The sequence below is a fragment of the Elephas maximus genome, chromosome 7 (genome assembly GCF_024166365.1).
Source record: "Elephas maximus indicus isolate mEleMax1 chromosome 7, mEleMax1 primary haplotype, whole genome shotgun sequence".
In the NCBI taxonomy this organism is placed as follows: domain Eukaryota; kingdom Metazoa; phylum Chordata; class Mammalia; order Proboscidea; family Elephantidae; genus Elephas; species Elephas maximus.
The window spans coordinates 105,624,686-105,645,376 of NC_064825.1; the positions used below are offsets into that span (position 1 = coordinate 105,624,686).

Genomic DNA, 20,691 nt, shown 5'->3' on the forward strand with positions numbered 1-20,691 from the left:
CACGTCAGACAACAGAAGAAGTAAATGGCTTTATGATGTAGAAATATAAACACACAAGAGGAATTAAAATTGCTTCTAACACATGGGTATAATCATAACTAAAACTACACGATGACATAATTACCAAAACAACTGTCAATAGAAGTTTTTAGGGGGAAATGAACTAAATAATCTCTTTAGGTAAGTTATTGACTTGAGAATCTGGAATTGGGGGGTTGACAGATGGTCATTTTTCTTGAAAATGTCAATTCAAAGGGTTAATTTCAAACACTTTAGAAAGGTCTAAAAGTGGCAAAGGATAGGGAGACTAATATACAAAATGTTGTGGACTTAGTGCAATTATGAAATGACATCCAACTTTTTCCCCCTCTTTTTATCTCATCGATCTTTTCTTTTTAAATCTGAAATGGTATAAGAGTTTCTGTTTAGAAAGCAGTCATGAAAGAGACGGAATAGATGTAAGCAAATTACTATAAGCCATGTTACTAAAACCCGCACACGTCTGTCAGTTTGTCATACTGTGGTGTCTTGCATGTTGCTGTGATGCTGGAAGCTATGCTACCAGTATTCGAATACCAGCAGGGTCACCCATGACAAGAAGTTTTCAGCTGAGCTTCCAGACTAAGACAAACTAGGAAGAAAAACCTGACAGGCCACTTCTGAAAAAGGGTTTGCCAGTGAAAATATTATAAACAGCAGTGAAATATTGTCTGATACAGTGTCAGCAGATGAGCTCCTCAGGTTGGAAGGCGCTCAAAAGAAGAGTGGGGAAGAGCTGCCTCCTTATAGTAGAGTGCACCTTAATGACGTGGATGGAGTCAAGCTTTTAGAACCTTCATTTGCTGATGTCGCATGACTCAAAATAACAAGAAACAGCTGCAAATATCCATTAATAATTGGAATGTGGAAGGTATGAAGTATGAATCTAGGAAAATTGGAAATCCTCAGAAAAATCAATATCCCAGGCATTAGTGAGTCAAAATGAACTGGTATTGGCCCTTTGAATTAAACATTTGTATGGTCTGCTATGCCAGGAATAATAACTTGAAAAGATGCTTGTATATGTTAATAATTTGGGGAAATATTGATAATTGACTTTGGCTGCACCTTGCGGGCTTTAACAGCAAAGAGTATATGGATTTAAAAATACCTTTAAATGCTGATGTTACTAGAACACTGATTATAAAATGTATTATTATGCAACAATATTCACATACAGAAAAACATCAGTTACTGAAATACATTTCCCAACGAGCACATGGTTCAATTTCCATTGTCAAACGCCCTTTCCTGGGTGTTCTGCTCTGCTCTGTGGGTTGACTTCCTCATGAGGATGCAGCGCTTCTTCTGTTTCTGAGATGCTGTAGGAGGATGGTTTACCCCTGCAGTAATACTTCGGTGTAGAAAAAGAGTAACAGAAAAAAGGAACAACAAAAGTTTTATGTTGTAATCCACCTATATTCTTCCACTCCCACTTAGAAAAATTCCCAAAGCACTTTGGAGTGGATTGGACACAGAAGGTTCTCTGCGAGGAACTGAACTGCTATTCAGCAAACTGGGATTTGATATTTCCATAACTGCTTTCCTAGCAGTCCTGCCTCTCGCTATCTCATTGTATGATATGCCTTTATTAATTAAATTAAGCATATTATATAAAGATATACACACAATAACTAACATCTATTCAGTGCCTAAAATGGTTCAAGCACTATTGACAGCACTGAATTCACTTTGTAATTCAACAATGAACAATGTAGTCACTATATTCTCTCCATTCACATACAAGAAACCCAGGCATATGAAAATTAAGCAGCTTGCTCAAGGTGCTATTTATTAATTGGGCACACAGTTGACATGTAAACCAAAGCAATCTGGCTCCTTTTGTCCTCCAGTAATCTACCCTTGTTTATGGGATATTGTATAGAGACACACCCCCACACACGTATACACACAATGTATTTACTATATGTGCTAAGACAGCCTGATGCAACCTCTTTGAGCATAAACCCCAAACTAGAAACATTTAAACACTAGTCTGACTTATCCGGTGGCAATTGTGACACTTTTAAATGTAGTCTTATACACTGGGGTTATGAAATGCTTTTGACTGCATATAAAAGAAAACACATTTGGCTGCTTGGTAAAATCCCTTGTGTGAGGAGTTGTGTGTGTACTGGTAAAATGATTGCAGTTTCCCAATCAGAGTTTATAATGGGGGAATTAGGTGAGTCCCAGAGCTTAATGTCTCATGAGGAGGAATCTGCCTTTGATCTTAGAGCTTTCTTAGCTGCATCCTTTACATCTTTATTACTCAAACTGTAAATCAGTGGATTTAGCACTGGGACGACAATGGTGTAGAACACCGAGATGATTTTATCAGTGTTGGGAGAATACAGGGAGCCCGGCCTTGAGTAAATAAACAGTAGAGTCCCCTGATAAATGACCACAGAAGTCAGGTGAGAGGCACACGTGGAGAAGGCTTTCTTCCTCCCACTGGAAGAGTGAATCTTTAAGACTGAGAGAAGAATGAAATAGTAGGAGATAATGAAGCAGATGACTTCCATGGAGCTGCCATACGTGGAGAGGAGCCACTCATTAACTGAGGTGTCTGTGCAGGAGAGCTTAAGCAGTGGAGGGAGGTCACAGACAAAGTGATTAATCACATTTTTGTCACAGTATTTCAGAATAAAGGCAAAGGATATATGAACCAGGGAGCTCATGTTGCCACCAATATAGGACAAGACAATCAGCCATACACGGATGCCTCGGGACATCACAACTGTATACAGCAAAGGGTTACAGATGGTGACATAGCGATCATAGGCCATGGCAGCCAAGATAAAGGATTCTGTATCTGCAAAAGTACAGGAAAAATAGAACTGCAGGGCACAGCCATAACAGGAAATGGATTTGTTCTCTGAGAGGAAGTTGACCAGCATTTTGGGAACAATGGCTGAAGAATAACAAAGGTCTACAAAGGATAGGTTACTGAGAAAAAAATACATGGGGGTCTGAAGACGGGAATCTATTCTGATTAACATGATCAAGCCAATGTTCCCCATTAGAATCACACCATACATCAGAAACACCAGCAATAGGACAATCTGAAGCTCAGGGCGAGTTGGAAACCCTAATAGAATAAACTCAGTCACCAAGGTGTAGTTTCCTTCTATCATTTCCCTATTATATGTGTTTTTTTTCTTTCTTATTTTGAGAATCCTAATATCTAAAAATATCATAATAATGAAAAATAAATAAAATCAGATATTATCATGTTTTTTATTGTTTCAACAAATAACCAAATAAAGAAACCAAAGTTCCATGTTTTCTTCAGATATAAAATTTGACAGATATATTTCAGAATTTAGTAGATATTAAATTTCATGATTGCAAGTTTTATTTAATCTGTTTGATTTAATGATGATTTCTTCCATTGGATGGTTGGCTTCATGGGTGCAGAGGGCATGTTGGAGTTTGCTTACCTTTTTGTACCTGAAATGTAATACTATAGTTGCAATACAAGATTAGATGGATTAATGAATGGACTGAGGATGGTATAAAGCAAAGAAGAAAAATCAATATTTATTAAACTGAAAGTGACTTGTTGAACATGCCTTGGAATGAGGAGAATTATGGCACCATTTGCTTTTTCTCTCAAGATATTTTAGTCACTGCATCCAATATCTCACTACAAAATGGATGGAATGGTATAATAAAAAATACACCAGCTAATTGTTTTTTGTTCTTATTTTTTAGTAATATATAGTAAAAGCAATATTAGTAAAATGAAAATAAATGTCACTAATTACAAGCTGTGGGTATATTTTTTAAAGGACTTAGGGTAATTCAATAAATCCCATCAAGATATTGGCCAAGCTGATTAAATTACTTAAATATGTATTTTTCCATCTATCACAATGCCCGGCTTCCAGTGAGGACAGAATGAATATTAGTTGACTAAATGAGTAAAATAGACCAAAAAAAAAAAAAGTTACATGTTAACTTCAAGTTAAATAAAATCATTCTATATGGCCTTCTCACTGAAATATAGTTAGTTGCTAGTACTTTTTATGCTTTTATAATTCAGGGTATATATATATTTTTTGAGAACTTTGTCAATCACTGTTCCTGGGGTTTCAGAATACTTCTAACAGTAGAAAAAACTTGAACTTAACCTGGAAGTGTAAGAAATTTGAAGCTAACCTTGAAGGATGGACTTGAAAATATATAAAAACAAATGAGCAAAGCATTCAAAGAGCTATGTTAGTGTTGCCACAGCGAACCCTAGTAGGGAATTAAAAATGTTTTTGGGTCACTAGCTCATTACATGTATAAAAACTCTGTCAGTGACGGTGCTATCAACTTTATCTCTTTCAGTACTTAAAACCACCCTATGGCACAGGCACAGAGAATCTACAGAGAATCAGAAGTGTTAATTACTTGTTCAATGTGTGGTCATGTTGTTGTATCTGAGAGTGTGAGTGAGAAACAGCACTACAGCAGGACAGCAGCTAACTTACTCTTAGTTTACCTGTTTTTAACATAATTAGGCTATTTAGAAAAGATAAGATCTTTGCTTTAGACTTAGAAAAAATATGGATGGAATTCTATCTTGACTACACGAGTACTGTGGGATCTTGGACAAATTAATATAAATTACCTTATTTATATATAAGAATGGTGACAAATATCTCACAGGGTTGCTATATTGATCAAAAAAAAAAAAAAAAATGATCTCCCTGTCCACCTACCATCCAACAATCCATTTATCTACTTACCTACCTACCTACCTACTTACCTACCTGTCTAGGTAAGTTAGAGAGACTGACACAGTTAGGAAAATATCAAAAATGTGTCTCAATAGCCACACTGCTCTCATTGAATCATATTTTACAGCTAGGGCTATATGCCAAAGTTTTATTAATAATGGCTAGCATTTATATAGTGATTGTTACCTTCAAGGTGTTATTCTAAACACTTTACATATATCTTATTTAATTGTCTCAACGAAAACAACAAATGTTTGATCTATATACTATTATTATCATTTTGCGCTTACAGATAAGGAACTAAGGCACTTGGAATTTGAGAGCTAGGATGTAACAGAGACAGTATTGGAATCTAAGAATCTGAATCCAAAGCCTTACTGTGATACATAGACTCTTTAGTTGATAGATTGCCATTATTAATTTTTTATTTTGAATGAGAAAATTAAGTCTTAGCATAATATAAGATCATGTCATTGGCAGCTGCAATTAAAATTCAGATGTGTCCAAAATCAAGGCCTATGACAGTAGCCTTGAAGGGGATTAGAGTGTGAATAGTGTGGCCACCATGAGACAGGGTGAAGGGCATAGGGAAGCTGAAAAAAAAAAAAGAAGGAATAAATGGCTCACATATTTACTGAACAGGGCATGTGCTTCTTGAAACTTCGCATTGATCATTCCTTCTAATGGCCTAAAAATTCCATTTACACGAAGGTGAGAGGGAAGTAAAGAGGCATAAGTGTCTTGGTAGGAGAAGACAGCAGCCCTGAGATCCTTGCTTCAAACAGTAATCAATGAAAAGATCCAATCAAAATGCTATGATTCACTATTTTTTTTCCAAAGATATAGCAACACAATCTTATGATAGAAAATAAATTTAAATTAACTCAAAATATGAGATAACCAGTCATGCTTCAGTTGTCTTATCTGTAATACATATATAAAAGCTTATTTAAACTAATGATACTTTACATTTACAGAGAAGCTATATCAGAAAGGGTGATGTAGGATGGATTACCTGTGTGGGTTCAGTACTGACTGATAAAGGTGCTTTCCCACTTTTTGGGACATAAATCAATGGTTCTCTCTCTTAGATTCACAAAAGTTAATTTATGCATCACTAAAACCAGTCTAATAATCACAGAAGTTACTTACCAAGGAAAGAACTGTTTTCAAAGAACCTAGATGAATACTTTTGTCAAGAGATCCAAGGGCTTTTAAATATATTCTCATGGCATCGGGGACCTAATAATTGAAGGGTTCCAAATATGCTCATTTTAAAGGGACACCTAGGGAATAATTTGCAGGAGTGTTGAAATTGTGTTAATTTCTTTTTTAATTAGTTGCATAATTAATTATTAGAAAAACACTGTTAAAATAATAATAATTAATTATTAGAAAAACACTGCTACCCTTTTTTTTACCCTTGGTTTAAATAGCTAATTTTCATTCTTACTAATTTTGGCATTACTTTAAATGGTACTTAGAATTCTATGAAAGGCCTACTTTAACAGGTTCTTTGAAAAAAAAAATTTTTTTTTTTTTGAAAATAGTTGAAATATTTAAAAATGTGATGAAAGCCTTTTAAATTTGGGAAGCAAAAGCCTTAAAATAACTAACATTGTATTAAATAAAATAATAAAACTTTAGATGTTAATAAAAAGAGTATAATTTTTTTCATCCAATTCAAATTGGAATTCATAGAAAAGAATCAAATGAGCATTCTAAAATCGAAAAATACAATATTTATATTTGGCAACTTATTGAATGGGTTTTAACATCAGATTGAATATCAGAGATCAGGAGGTTGGGTCGAAAAGGGGTGTCAGAAGAGTCTATATTAAGGTTTTGTCTTGGAGTTTGCAACTAATGTGATACAGGAAATCACCAGAAAAAATATATGGTGCTATTTCCAAAATATCTAGAATATTCATCTTGAGCCTTAAAAAATTAGACTTTCCCAGTCACTACTCTTTCACTATGAAGCTGCTTAGATGAATGATTTCCAAATGGTTTCTTTTTATCACAGAACCTGTAGAGTTTCACATCTTTCACACACTAGATGGTACCAGGGAAAATCACCTAAACACAAAATTAGTAAGCAAGTTTCTTCGTCAAAAATTCCCTAATCTTTCAGTGTTCTTAGAGATCTTCGGTACAACCCAGGTCTTTCGTTAGGCTAGACAATGTTCTGTTTCTCAGTCTGTAAACATCTTTTTCAAATTTGCTTATTTTCTTGTAAGCCCCTTTTTATAACTTTGGTAGGCTGATACCATACCTCTCTATATACATGATACTTTGTCCTTCAAATCCAAGTAAACCATCATCAAATAAGACGTCCTGACTTCTGAATTTCCTTTTTTTTTTTTTTTTTTTTGGTGTCAATACCCCAATAGGTTGGATTGGTTTTCTGGCTAATTACTTAAAATAAAGTTGAATTAATATTGAAATCATGTTTCTGGCAAGTATCATACTGGCAAAGGCTAATGATAATTTCCTGATAAATAAAGATTAGAGAAACTGTAAAAACAAGAGAAAAATGACATTTTCAGGAACTAGCAAAAAATTTTTTAAGAGGGGAGACTCTCTTTTTGAGTATATAGCCAGTTAAAATATTTAGACCAACTCTCTTACGGGAAACAAATAAAATAATGTATAAATGTATTTTAAATCTATTCAAAAGCATCAAAGAACTGACAAGATATTTAGTTACTGTTAGAGCAAGAATCAAAGAAGAAAATATTCTCATCATTTTACAATGTGTAAATAATACAAATATTTGGAGCCAGTAGTTAAAATGACTCTAATTAATATTGCAACAAAACCCAGACCAAGGTCAACACAAATCTGTCTTGGAAGTAAAGCCAGAATGCTCAAGGAGGGTGAGATTTTGATTCAAATACTTTGGACGTGTTATCAGGAGGGACCAGTCCCTGAGAAGGACATCGATCTTACTTGGTAAAATAGAGGGCCAGTGAAAAAGAAGATCTTCAGCGAGTTGGATTGACACAGTGGCGACAGCAATGGATTCAAATATAAGATTTGTGAGGATGGTGCAGGACCGGGCAGTGATATATTGTTGTACATAGTGTCTCTATAAGTCGGAACTGACTCAATGGCAACTAACAACATTACCTTGTATCCAGAAAAAAAAAAAATCTCTCAAAACTTTGTTATAAAACAAGCCACCAGGCACAAAGGACTTCACAGGTGAATTATAAAAATTTTAGCAAGGAACAATGTCAAATTATGTAAAATTCTTCAGAGAATAGAGATACATAAAATACTTACTTGCTGTACAAGGCCAAAATAAAAGTGAACTTTCAAGAACAACAAAAAAGGAACAAACAGCAACAAAAAAAACATTGCCATCAAGTAGATTCTGACTCATGGCAACCCCATGTGTGCAGAATAGAACTGCACATAGAGATTTCAAGCTGTGATTTTTCAGAAGCAGATTGCCACACAAGTTTTCTGAGGCACCGCTGGATGGGCTCAAACCACCAACTTCTTGGCTAGTAGTTGAACGCTTAAATGTTTGTACCACCTGGGGACTTTATTAACAGTGCTACAGAATTTGCACATTTGTCTGTGAAGCATCTCTTTTAGGAATGTAAGAGACCCTGCCCTAACAGAAAATATCTAGCTCTTTTACCATTTCAGAAACATGGCGATTCATATACAGCCAGCAAGAAAATGAAACAACACAACCCATATAATTATACTATTTTTACTGTGTCTATTATATTTTATTTGTACATATACGTATATATATAGAAGTTCTAGAAGATTCACTTCTCAAATAATAGCCAAAAGATAGACGGTTCAAATCCACTCAGAGGTGCCTCAGAAAACAGGGTTGCTATTAAAATCCCATTAACTCCAAAATATAAATTTTAGCCTTATGAATTTTGTATAAGCTTAATTCAAAGGCAAAAGAAAATAAGACTGTAGTAGAAGGGAAGTAATGGCACTATAGAGTAAAGAAATGTGAACAAATTTACTATAATTTTAATAAATAAATGATATATTTGGGGGTTATACAATTAATACATAAATGGTCCTTATTAAGGCAATATTTTTTATTCACTCTGTGTATTCCTTCCATCTTCTTTTGATGCTTCCTGTTTTTTTTAATATTTTTCCCAAAGAATCCTTCACTATTGCAACTTGAGGCTTGATTTTTTTCCTCAGTTCTTTCAGCCTGAGAAACGCTGAGCGTGTTCATCCCTTTTGGTTTTCTATCTCCAGTTTTTTATACATGTCATTATAATATTTTGTCTTCTTGAGCTGCCCTTTGAAATATTCTGTTCAGTCCTTTTACTTCATCAATTCTTCCTTTTGTTTTAGCTGCTTGATATTCGTGTGCAAGTTTCAGAGTCTCCTCTGACATCCATCTTGGTCTTTCCTTTCTTTCCTGTCTTTTCAATGACCACTTGCTTTCTTCATGCACGATGTCCTTAATACCATTCCACAACTCGTCTGGTCTTCAGTCACTAGTGTTCAATACATCAAATCTGTTCTTGAGATGATCTCTAAATTCAGGTGAGATATACTCAAGGCCATATTTTGGCTCTCATGGACTTGCTCTGATTTTCTTGTTTCAACTTGCACTTACATATAAGCCATTGTTAGTCTGTTCCATGGTTGGCCCCTTGCCTTGTTCTGACTGATGATATTGAGCTTTTCATCGGCTTTTTCCACAGATGTAGTCAATTTGATTTCCGTGTGTTCCATCTGGTGAAGTCCATGTGTATAGCCACCATTTACATTGGTGAAAGAAGGCATTTGCTCAGTGTTTCTCAAGCTAAAAGAATTCAGGAAAAACGTCAAGCCTTGAGTTGCAATAGTGAAGGATTCTATGGGGAAAATATTAAAGAACACAGTAAGCATCAAAAGAAGATGGAAGGAACACACAGTCATTATACCAAAAAGAATTAGTCGATGTTCAACCATTTCAACAGGTAGCATATGATCAGGGACCGAAGGAACAAAAGAAAGAAATCTAAGCTGCTCTGAAGACATTAGTGAAAAACAAAGCTCCAGGAATTGACCAAATACCAATTGAGATGTTTCAACAAACGGATGCAGCACTGGAGGTGCTCACTTGTCTATGCCAAGAAATATGGAAGACAGCTTCCTGGACAACTGACTGGAAGAGATCCATATTTCTGCCTATTCCAAAGAAAGGTGATCCAACTGAGTGTGGAAATTATATAACAATATCATTAATATCACACACAGGCAAAATTTTTCTGAAGATCATTCAAGAATGGCTTCAGCAGTATATCGACAGGGAACTGCCAGAAATTCAGGCTGGTATCAGAAGAGAACGTGGAACCAGGGATATCATTGCTGATGTCAGAGGGATCCTGGCTTTAAGCAGAGAATACCAGAACGATGTTTACCTGTGTTTTATTGACTACACAAAGGCACTTGACTGTGTGGATCATAACAAATCATGGATAACATTGTGAAGAATGGGAATTCCAGGACACTTAACTGTGCTCATGAGGAACCTTTACATAGATCAAGAGGCAGCTGTTCAGACAGAACAAGGGGATACTGATTGGTTTAAATCAGGAAAGGTGTGCGTCAGTGTTGTATCCTTTCACCACACCTATTCAATCTGTATGCTGAGCGAATAATCCGAGAAGCTGAACTATATGAAGAAGAACAGGGCATCAGGATAGGAGGAAGACTCATTAACTACCTGGGTTATGCAGATGACACAACCTTGCTTGCTGAAAGTGAAGAGGACTTGAAGCACTTACTGATAAAGATCAAAGACCACAGCCTTCAATGTGGGTTGCATCTCAACATAAAGAAAACAAAAATCCTCACAACTGGACCAATGAGCAACATCATGGTAAATGGAGAAAAGATTGAAGTCGTTAAGGATTTCTTTTTACTTGGATCCACAATCAACGCCTGTGGAAGCAGTAGTGAAAACATCAAATGACGCATTTCATTGGGTAAATCTGCTGTGAAGGACCTCTTTAAAGCATTAAAAAGCAAAGATGTCACCTTGAAGACTAAGGTGCGTCTGACCAAAGCCATGGTGTTTTAAATTGCATCATATACACATGAAAGCTGAACAACGAATAAGAAGGCCGAAGAAGAATTGACAGCTTTGCATTGTGATGTTGGCAAAGAATAATGAATATACCATGGACTGCCAGAAGAACGAACAAATCTGTCTTGGAAGAAGTGCAACCAGACTGCTCCTAAGAAGCAAGGATGGCGAGACTGGTTCTTACATACTTTGGACATGTTGTTGGGAGAGGTCAGTCCCTGGAGAAGGACATTGTACTTGGCAGACTACAGGGTCAGCGGAAAAGAGGAAGACAGTCAACGAGGTGGATTGACACAGTGGCTGCATCAGCGAGCTCAAGCATAAAACTATGGTAAGGGTGGCACAGGATTGGGCAGTGTTTTGTTTTGTTGTGCATACGGTTGCTATGAGTCGGAACTGACTCGACGGCACGGAACAGCAATAACAACAATAATTAAGGCAATAGAAGAAGAAATCATGTGTGTGTGAGTGTGTGTGTGTGTGTGTGCACAGGTGTGAATGATCATCCATATTGGATATAGGCAGGAGTATATATATATATATGTTTTCTTCTTTATTAAATGCATATTTCTGTAGATGGATATATTAAATCCCCTATTATAATGAGAAAACCTGAATCTCCAGAAAAAGGTCCACCAAATCCTATATTAGATTTCTCACATATTGGGTGGCCAAAAAAAACAAAAAAACTAGACTCGCTAATCAGATGCCTAGGTTCATAAAATATGTCATCAGTTTCTTTTCAGTCAGTCTCAATTATATTAGTTGATAATGAATAGAAGATAAAGAATTGCATCCAGAGAGTTACTAGAGGCTAATTCACTGAAAATTAACAGATTGGGATAACAAGAAGTAGAGACATAGAAGGAAAAATTGCAAAGGTCTGAAGGTATTTTGCAAAAGTATAAAGGAAGCCGTAATCCTACACTTGTTAATTGACCTTGAGTTTACAAAATTATAAAGGTTAATTAATACGGTCTTTGAATATTAAGAAATATTTAACTCTCTTCCATAGTACTGGTTCATTGGACAAGAATATGAGCCATAAGTTTTAGAAAAACTAAACAGTACATTTGTGAAAGGAAAACAATTCCAATGTTTAATCAAGTAAGTTTCTTTTCCAGGTAATAGAAATTGTGTGGTGTTCATTTCCTCAAAAATAACAGTGGAATAACTACCTTCATAAAATCTGAGTACAATAAAGCTACTGATTTCACCAATAATTTTATCTAAATACAGCTAACATCTTGATTTTGTGGTGCTTTAAACTTTTCCAAATACTTTTCCATCCTAAGTAGATATTTGAAAACTTATTACAACCCAGAGAGTTAATAGGATAGCTTATTATTATTATCATTTTACCAATTGTGAATAAGATGAAAAAAATAGTAAGATTACTTGTTTGAGATATTAGTAGTAAAAAGATTAAAGATCAGTTATCTGAACTGCTGAGATAGCATTGTCCCATTTACATTGTGATTCTCCTTTACTCAACTTAAAAAAAAAAAAAAGTTACCACCACCGTCACCACCATAATCATCATTCCTATCATCATCATGGACTGTGTATCAAATTCTTGTAACATATAAAATATTAATTGAGAAGGGTATACACATTTTTCTAAATTTTATTTGTTATTGTTGTTGAGAATATACACAGTAAAACATACACCAATTCAATAAGTTTCTACATGTACAGTTTAGTGACATTGATTACGTTCTTCAACTTGTGCAACCATTCTCACTCTACTTTTCTAAGTTGTTTCTCCTGTGTTAACATAAGCTCACTGCCCTCTAAGGTTCTTATCTAACCTTTGAGTTGCTAGTGTCAATTTGATCCCATATAGATAGTTCTTAAAAAAGCATAATGCTCAAGACAGACCTTTTTAGCAAGTAAGCTAAACTATTGTTCTGGCTCAAGATGACTTCAAGGGACATTATTGGTTTAAGGTTTAAAGGTTATCTTCAGGGTCATAGTTTCAGGGGTTCATCCAGCCTTCTTGGCTCCAGAAAGTCTGGAGTCCATGAGGATTTGAAATTCTATTCTACATTTTCCCCGTTTTGTTCAGGACTCCTTTATGGAATCTTTGGTCAAAATATTCAGAAATGGTAGCCAGGCATCAGGTAGTTCTTCTGGTCTCAAGCCAAAGGAAGCAATTGTTTATGGAGGCAAGTAGCCACATGTTCCATATCGTCCTTCTATTCATGACTCTCCTTTTTCCCCTGTTGTTCCAAATAAATAAAGACCAACTGCTGTGTGTTGGGTGGCTGCTTGCAAGCTTTAAGACACAAGGCACTACACAATGAACTATGACATAGAACAGACACAGTAAACATGTTATTAGGCCAAGTAACTGGGATATCCCATAAAACCATGAGCCTATACCTCCAAACCAAGGAACTAAATCCTCTGAGGTGTTTCGTATACACATATAAGGTGTTTGATACATGCATTTTACTCATAAAGAAAAAAAAAATAAGTGCATAACTGTAGGACATCATGTCAGATGGCAGAAGATGTAAACAGCTGTATGATGTAGAAATATAACTATAAAACAGGAACTAAAATTGCTTTGTGTACATGTGTGCAATCATAACTAATTTATAGAATGTCACAATGTCAAAAGAGCTGGTAGTTGAAGTTCTTAGGGACAGATGCACTAAATAATCTCTTCATGAGAATTGTTGGCTTGAGGATCTGGAGTTGGCAGGATGGGCATTAATGGCTCTGTTGAGAGATGGTCACTTTTCTTGATAATGCCAGTTGAAAAGTTTAATTATTTCAAACACGTTAGAAAGGACTAAAATTTGCAAACATTAGCCAAACTAATGTGGTCACAATGGAGTGGACTTTGGGGAATCAAGAAAAAACTCCTGATTTTTCCTTCCCTTTTATCTCATAGATTTTTTTCTTTTAAAATCTGAAGTGGTTTAGGAGTTGCTGTTGGGAGTGCAGTCATGAAAGAGATGAAATAAACCAGAGCATTAGGCCATAGCTGCTAAAAAGAAGGTAGAAGTATCTCCAAATTAAACTGGTTGAGGTGGGTAGGAGTTTTCTCTTACATCCTGTGCTCTGGCAGGAAGTTACTAGGGAGAAAACTAAGAGTATGTAAGTTTTCTTTTGTGGAAATGATTTGCATAACTCTACATGGGGGGCATTGGTGGTTCAGTGTTAGAATTCTTGTCTTCCATGCAGGAGACCTGGGTTCAGTCCTTGGCCAATGCACCGCAAGCATAGCCACCAGTCATCTGTCAGTGTAGGTTTGAATGTTACTATGTTGCTGAACAGGTTTCAGTGGAGCTTCTAGACTAAGATGGACTAGAAAGAACGGCTTGGCTCTCTACTTGTGAAAAATCAGCTAATGCAATCCCTATGGATCAGAATGGACTGACCCACACAACCAATAATGCAGGTGGCACAGGAAGAGGAGAGTTCCCTTCCTTTCTTTATGGGGTCACCATGAGTGGGGCTAACTGTACAGCAGCTAACAACAACAATCCCACATAGGTACATAGTAGGTTTAATAAATATGCTCTCAATGCTCAATGATGTTCTAAAATAGTATGCATTTATCCGTGCTCTCGTTGAGTTACTCAATAAACACTCATTTTTGATTCACTATTGTCCAGAGAAATCGACTCCAGTGTTTTTATTTTTAAGTAATTAATTTATTGTCCAGTATCTGTGATGTAGAATCATAAAAGGATGTTGGTAAATACAAGTATGAAGATTTAGATGACTAATTCATTAAGGCAACTAATCTTGTATGCTTGCAAGAATATTTAAACCCAAAATTTTAATAGCTTGAATTCTAATTTTTTATAAAGAAAGTGTGGAACAGATCACACTTTTATTTATACAACAAGATTATTGTTTAGACATGGAATGGGAAGTTAGATCAATTTACAAGTATGTACTCAAGCATAGTACACTTGAAGCTAGGTATCTCCAAGTACATCATAAGCTGAAGTGATTGACTTGCCAACGGGGAAACGTAGAGACTTGAAATGTTTCGTAACTGTGTGGCACACACTTAAAACATTAATAATTAAGCTCGTCATACTACTTTAAAAATGTAGTAAAATAAACACAAAAATATTTGTCAATTCAACAATTTCAACATTCATAATTCAGTGACATTAAATACATTCTTCACCTTGGGCAACCACTACCATTTCCCTTTTACAAATTATTCCACCACCATTAACATAAACTCAATGCCTCCTAGGCAAAAATTATCCTATTCCTCACCCCCTTAATTACTACTAACCTTTGGCTGCTATATATTTCCATATTTCATAAGTGAGATCATGAAGTCTTTGTCCTTGGGCGACTGACTTATTTCACTCAGCATAAAGTTTTCAAGTTTCATCTACGTGTTGTGTTTATCAGGACTTTATATCTCTTTATGACTGAATAATATTGTATGCACCACATTCATCTACTGATGGACATTTAGGTTGTCTCTACCTCATCATGGAAACTCTGGTGGCATAGTGGTTAAGTGCTACGACTGCTAACCAAAGGGTCGGCAGTTTGAATCCGCCAGGCACTCCTTGGAAACTCTATGGGGCAGTTCTACTCTGTCCTGTAGGGTCGCTGTGAGTCAGAATCGACTCGACGGCACTGGGTTTGGTTTGGTTGTGGCTACCTCATCATGCTACTTTTTAAGAAAAAATTTTCTCAGTGCAGCAATAACGTCCTTGTTTCTAAGGCTGTATATCATGGGATTAAACATCGGAGTCACTGTGGTGTAGAAAAGAGAGAACAGCTTGTCCATTCCTGCAGAATGATTGGATCTGGGTCTTAAATAGGTGATGGCACCGGATCCAAAGAATAAAACCACAACCAGCAGGTGGGAAGAACATGTGGAGAAGGCTTTAGCCTGTCCTGAGGCTGTTGGCAGCTTTAAAATGGTGCAAATGATTTTACTGTAGGAGGCAAGTATCAACGTAAAAGGGACAGCAACGAAAAACATAGCTACAGCACAGACAGACATCTCATGAACGAAAGTGTCCCCACAGGCCAACTTGATAATGGGAGGGATGTCACAAAAGAAGTGGTTAATTTTGTTAGAATCACAAAAATGCAGACAGAAAATCTGAGCTGTTTGCCCTATCTGGACTGGGATGCCAATGACCCAGGAGCCAACTGCTAGCTGGACACACATCTTTTGGTTCATGACTAGAAGATAGCGCAGAGGGTTACAAATGGCCACATAGCGGTCATAAGCCATCACTGCCAGGAGGAAACATTCAGTGGCTGCCAGCATAAGAAAGAAGCACATTTGGGTGGCACATCCCAGCACAGAAATGCTTCTATCCTGAGTCCAAAGATTCACTAGCATCCTGGGGAGAATGACAGTTACATAAGAAATTTCCGATAAGGAAAAATTTGCCAGGAAAAAATACATGGGTTTCTGTAATGCGGGATCAAGTCTGGTTAGTATTATTATGAGGCTATTTCCAATTATAATAATTATGTAAATGATAGAGAACACTCCAAATAGAAACTCTTGGAGATTTGAAAGGTCAGAAAATCCCAGCAGTAGAAATCGCATCACTGTAGAGACATTGCCTTCAGCTTTTTCCACTTCGTATTTCATCTGTAGGAAAGATTAAATCAGAAATACAAGTTACTTTGCTTTTCTTGGCTTTTGTACTCTCACTTGCAAACTGGAGATAGTGTGCCTTACAATTTTTCCAGTTCCCTATAGGAACAAATCCTGTGAATGACAGTTACTCTAAAAAGATGGTCAAGTGTATTTTTAAATTATTGCTCAATAAATCCCCAACAAACATTTTCTTTTTTTTTTTTTTCCTGCTAAGAGTTTCCTTATGTTTCCTTGTTTCTGTTGATGGCATATGTGATTTTAAATTTTGTTATTCACATAAACTTTCAAAATCTCTAAATTTGAAATTATATTCAATGGTAGCAATTATTATTTCATTCTTTTATTGGCATGCTTCCCTCTCAACTCTGCCTTCCAATGTTATCAATTGAAACTTAATTGTTATTACCCATAGAAATACTCCGTTAGTCATCTATCACAGTATTGAACCATTTAAATGTAGTTAATAGAAAATGGTGATTTTCCTACAGTATCTCAAAACCCTTGTTTTGCTTTAACATACTGTAAATTGAGGCTATTTTGTTACAAAACATGATGATGAGTTAACACCAAATGTTATGAACTGATATTTAAACTTTAAATATCTGTTTATATTTCAATGTAAGATCTGTGAAGTCAGAAGTCATCATTTTTATTCACATTTTGTAGTCAGGCATAAGTTAGAAACAAGTTTACCTAGCATTTATGCTTCAGAAAGCAATTTAACTAGAATGTTCATTTATTTATTCTTTATACACACCTGCTGTATAAGAGAAACATTAACCACAACTCATCCATAATATTCTCCTAAATCATTCCATCCTTACTACTTGCTGTCTTCCTGCCGACCTCAATTGTGCCATTCGGTCTTCTCTCTTGCACACAGTGCATGTTGCACCCACATGAGTGTGTTAGGCTGTGACTGTCAATTTCTATTATGTACTTTTCTTACCCCTATTCCTACTTTGTTTCTTATAGGATTCAATATTTTTTTCTGTGCAATGCTTAGAATTTTGTTCAACGAAACATGATTTATTAATATCCGTATAACTAAAAAACCAACTCGTTGCCATCAGGTTGATTCCAATTCATAGAGACCCTATAGGACAGAGTAGAGCTGCCCCATAGGGTTTCTAAGGCTGAAATCTATACAGAAGCAGACTGTTAGTGGGCTCGAACTGCTGACCTTTCAGTTAGCAGTCATATAGCTTGATTTAATAACTTACTTGCTAGATTATATAAATGAATCAAATTGGTTGAGTCTTTAGAATAATTTCCAGGTAGTAAGTTTGGCCTCCTACCTAAAGGTGACCTGATTCCCACCATTACTAGATTAAAGAGTGTAATTTTTTTTTTCCTTTATGTGTGAGTTAAAGAATAATACTCATTTTATTCACTCTTAAAAAATTAGCACATTACCATGTTTTCAGTGAATGCTAGATAACTTCCATATTATGTATAAATTAATTTGAAAGTAAATACAGATGGTTGTTTTTAGTGGTTAGTTGCGTTGAGTCCATTCTAACTCACGGAAACTCCACCTGTTCAGAGTATATCTGTTCCACAGGATTTTTAAGCCTGTGACCTTTTGGAAGCAGATTGCCAGGCCTATCTTTCAAGGCACCTCAGGGTGAATTCAAGCTGCCAACCATTTGGCTAGTATTCTAGCACTTAACTGTCTGAACCTCCCTGGGACCTCTCAATAGAGATTAACCTACCAAAAGGAGTCTCACTTATGTCTGTATACTAAAGTTATTAAAACTCTGGTGGTGTAGTGGTTAAGAAGTACAGCTGCTAACAAGAGGTTGGCAGTTCAAATCCACCAGACTCCCCTTGGAATCCCTCTGGGACGGTTCTATTCTGTCCGATAGGGTTGCCGTGAGTTGGCCTGCATCATGTCCTACAGGAGACAAAATTGGGACAGTAGGAACATTTGGACATTCTGTGGATTTTCTGTGACTAAGTAAAGGAAAAACAAATAGCTGCTTATTTTAGCATCTACAATATTCTAGATTAAATAGTAGAGCATTAAACGGATTTTCACAATCATTATCTGGCACAGTTCTCCCAATAAAAATTGGATTGTAGGGGATGTTAAAGGTACTGTGAATCTTCAGGACGGTCAGAAACTAGTGTCTAACACACAATGTTAATATGACATGATTTAATTTTTTAGATTGCACAACCCACATTTTCTTTCACTTCACTGTTCTACAAAACTCTAATCACGTTTCACTGACCTTTGTTATTCAGTCTGGAGCCTAATGCATGGAAAATGGTCAAAACTTTTTTTTAATTTTTGTCACCATTGTGCATCCCCCAACCACACTTGATCTGACCATTGCCCTCAGAAACTGTATCCCCATTATTTTGTCTGATTATTTCATAAACTCTTCTCTCAATCTTAGACTCCCTGTCTGCATTATTCCCACTGATCAAGCAGAGCAGTACACCTGAAAAGAAACCTGAAATTAAGGTCTGAAGAAACAAGAAAAGGAAACAGCTAAGCTTGCAAACAGGAATCTAGTGTCCTACATCTCCTACAGCTACTGAAATCTTTATTCTATAAAAAGGAGAAAACTATTATGAACACTAAAAATGATTCTCAATGTAAAGCCACTTTTAAAGTAAGAAATATAATCATTCACATTCTACCTGGCTTTTGCAAATCTTTAGAAGCTATTATTTATACAACTCAGAAAGAAAATAACTAGATACACATGTTGGCATTTCTATTTTTATTCAAACACTTTAGTTTTGTGATCTTCATACTTTGTTTGGGGTAGAGATTTTGTTGTCAACTAAAATATCATTACCAAACGTAAACCCATTGCCATTGAGCCAATCCTGACTCCTAGTGACCCTATTGAACAGAATAGAACTGCCCCACACAGTTTCCAAGGAGTGTCTGGTATATTCAAACTGTCTAACTTTTGGATAGCAGCCGAAGCTCTTAACCACCAGGGTTTCCAAGCTTCATCAGAGTATATATACATATTCGCCAGAGGAGTGTATACATATATATATTATACAAATATGCATATATAATATATATATATGCACACACACACATATCTATACCTTCATTTAAGAGCAAGTTTAAAACTAAATAAAAACCAAACCAAACCCATTCCCATCGAGTCAATTCCAACTCATAGTGACCCTGTAGGACAGAGAGAACTGCTCCATAGGTTTTCCAAAGAGTGCCTGGTGGATTCCAACTGCTGACTTTTTCGTTAGTAGCCATAGTTCTTAACCAGTATGTCACCAGGGTTTAAAAATAGAAGATAGGAAATAAATGTTAGAAATTGGTGAATGCAATTCAGGGGAGTTTTTCCTCTAGTAGAAGTATCTAATGATAAAAAGAAAACAACATATCTTTAGTATTTTCAGATACTCTTTAGTAAACAAATAATTCCTTAGATGGCAGTAGGATACAAACACATTTCAATTATATTCATTCACTACCTTGTTCTTTATACATATATATTTTTTTGAGATATGATCCATAGATTTAATACTTGTAAAATATTTAAAACCATGCTTACCATAATCAATCAATAAATGTTAGTACTTAGGATAATGATGATAATGATGAAGACTGTAAGTTTTGATAGATTGGCCCATTGTATTACCGAGCTCTTCTCCTTTTATTCTCATTTCATCCTATAATCATGAAAATAAAAAAAAAAATATCTGAGCAGTGTTTGAAATTAAACAAAAGAAAAAAAAATTTTTAGTTTTATAAAATTGAATGCTTTCTGCTGATGCTTAAAAGGCAAAGATACACATAAAAATAAATTTGATATTGGACAGAAATAGTTTACGCTTACCTGTTTGATTAAGGTAAATTTCATGCTTACCTTTAGTGATTGAGTTCAAAGTCAGAAAACGACAAGATTTTTGTAACAGTTAAATAATTCACTTTTATTAGAACAGGTTGACCACCTTCTAAAATGTATTCTACTTCCAGAACAAATAGTCCTCTTTAAATAGGAAATTGCCTCTGCCCTGGGGAACAACTCCTTTCCCAGGTTACTTTCTAATTGAACTAAGCCATTTTGCCCGCCACTCAAGCAGTTTGCTACATTAATCAAAACCTTAGGTGTTGAAATTTTGTTGAGAATTCTACTGAATGGATAGATTGCTTTAGGTAGTATTAACATCTTAACAACATTAGGTCTTCAATCCATGAGCACAGGATATCCTTCCATTTATTTAGGTCTTCTTTAATGTCT

The 20,691-nt window shown here is 35.7% G+C and overlaps 2 protein-coding genes across 2 annotated transcripts in view; both read right to left on the reverse strand.

The window, feature by feature from the left end:
- Positions 1 to 2,246: 2,246 nt before the first annotated feature.
- LOC126080197 (olfactory receptor-like protein OLF1) lies at positions 2,247 to 3,176 on the reverse strand. The gene has a single exon (XM_049891469.1). The coding sequence runs from the start codon at positions 3,174 to 3,176 to the stop codon at positions 2,247 to 2,249; it is 930 nt and encodes a 309-aa protein (XP_049747426.1).
- A 12,326-nt stretch (positions 3,177 to 15,502) lies between these two features.
- LOC126079341 (olfactory receptor 10AG1-like) overlaps positions 15,503 to 20,691 on the reverse strand; it is a 40,577-nt gene continuing 35,388 nt past the window's right edge. The window contains exons 2-3 of the mRNA XM_049890288.1: positions 20,002 to 20,119; positions 15,503 to 16,447 (exon numbers count right to left, since the gene is read on the reverse strand). Coding sequence (XP_049746245.1) covers positions 15,503 to 16,447; positions 20,002 to 20,004 — 948 coding nt within the window. The 5' untranslated portion in view covers positions 20,005 to 20,119. The remainder of the gene's footprint in view (positions 16,448 to 20,001; positions 20,120 to 20,691) is intronic.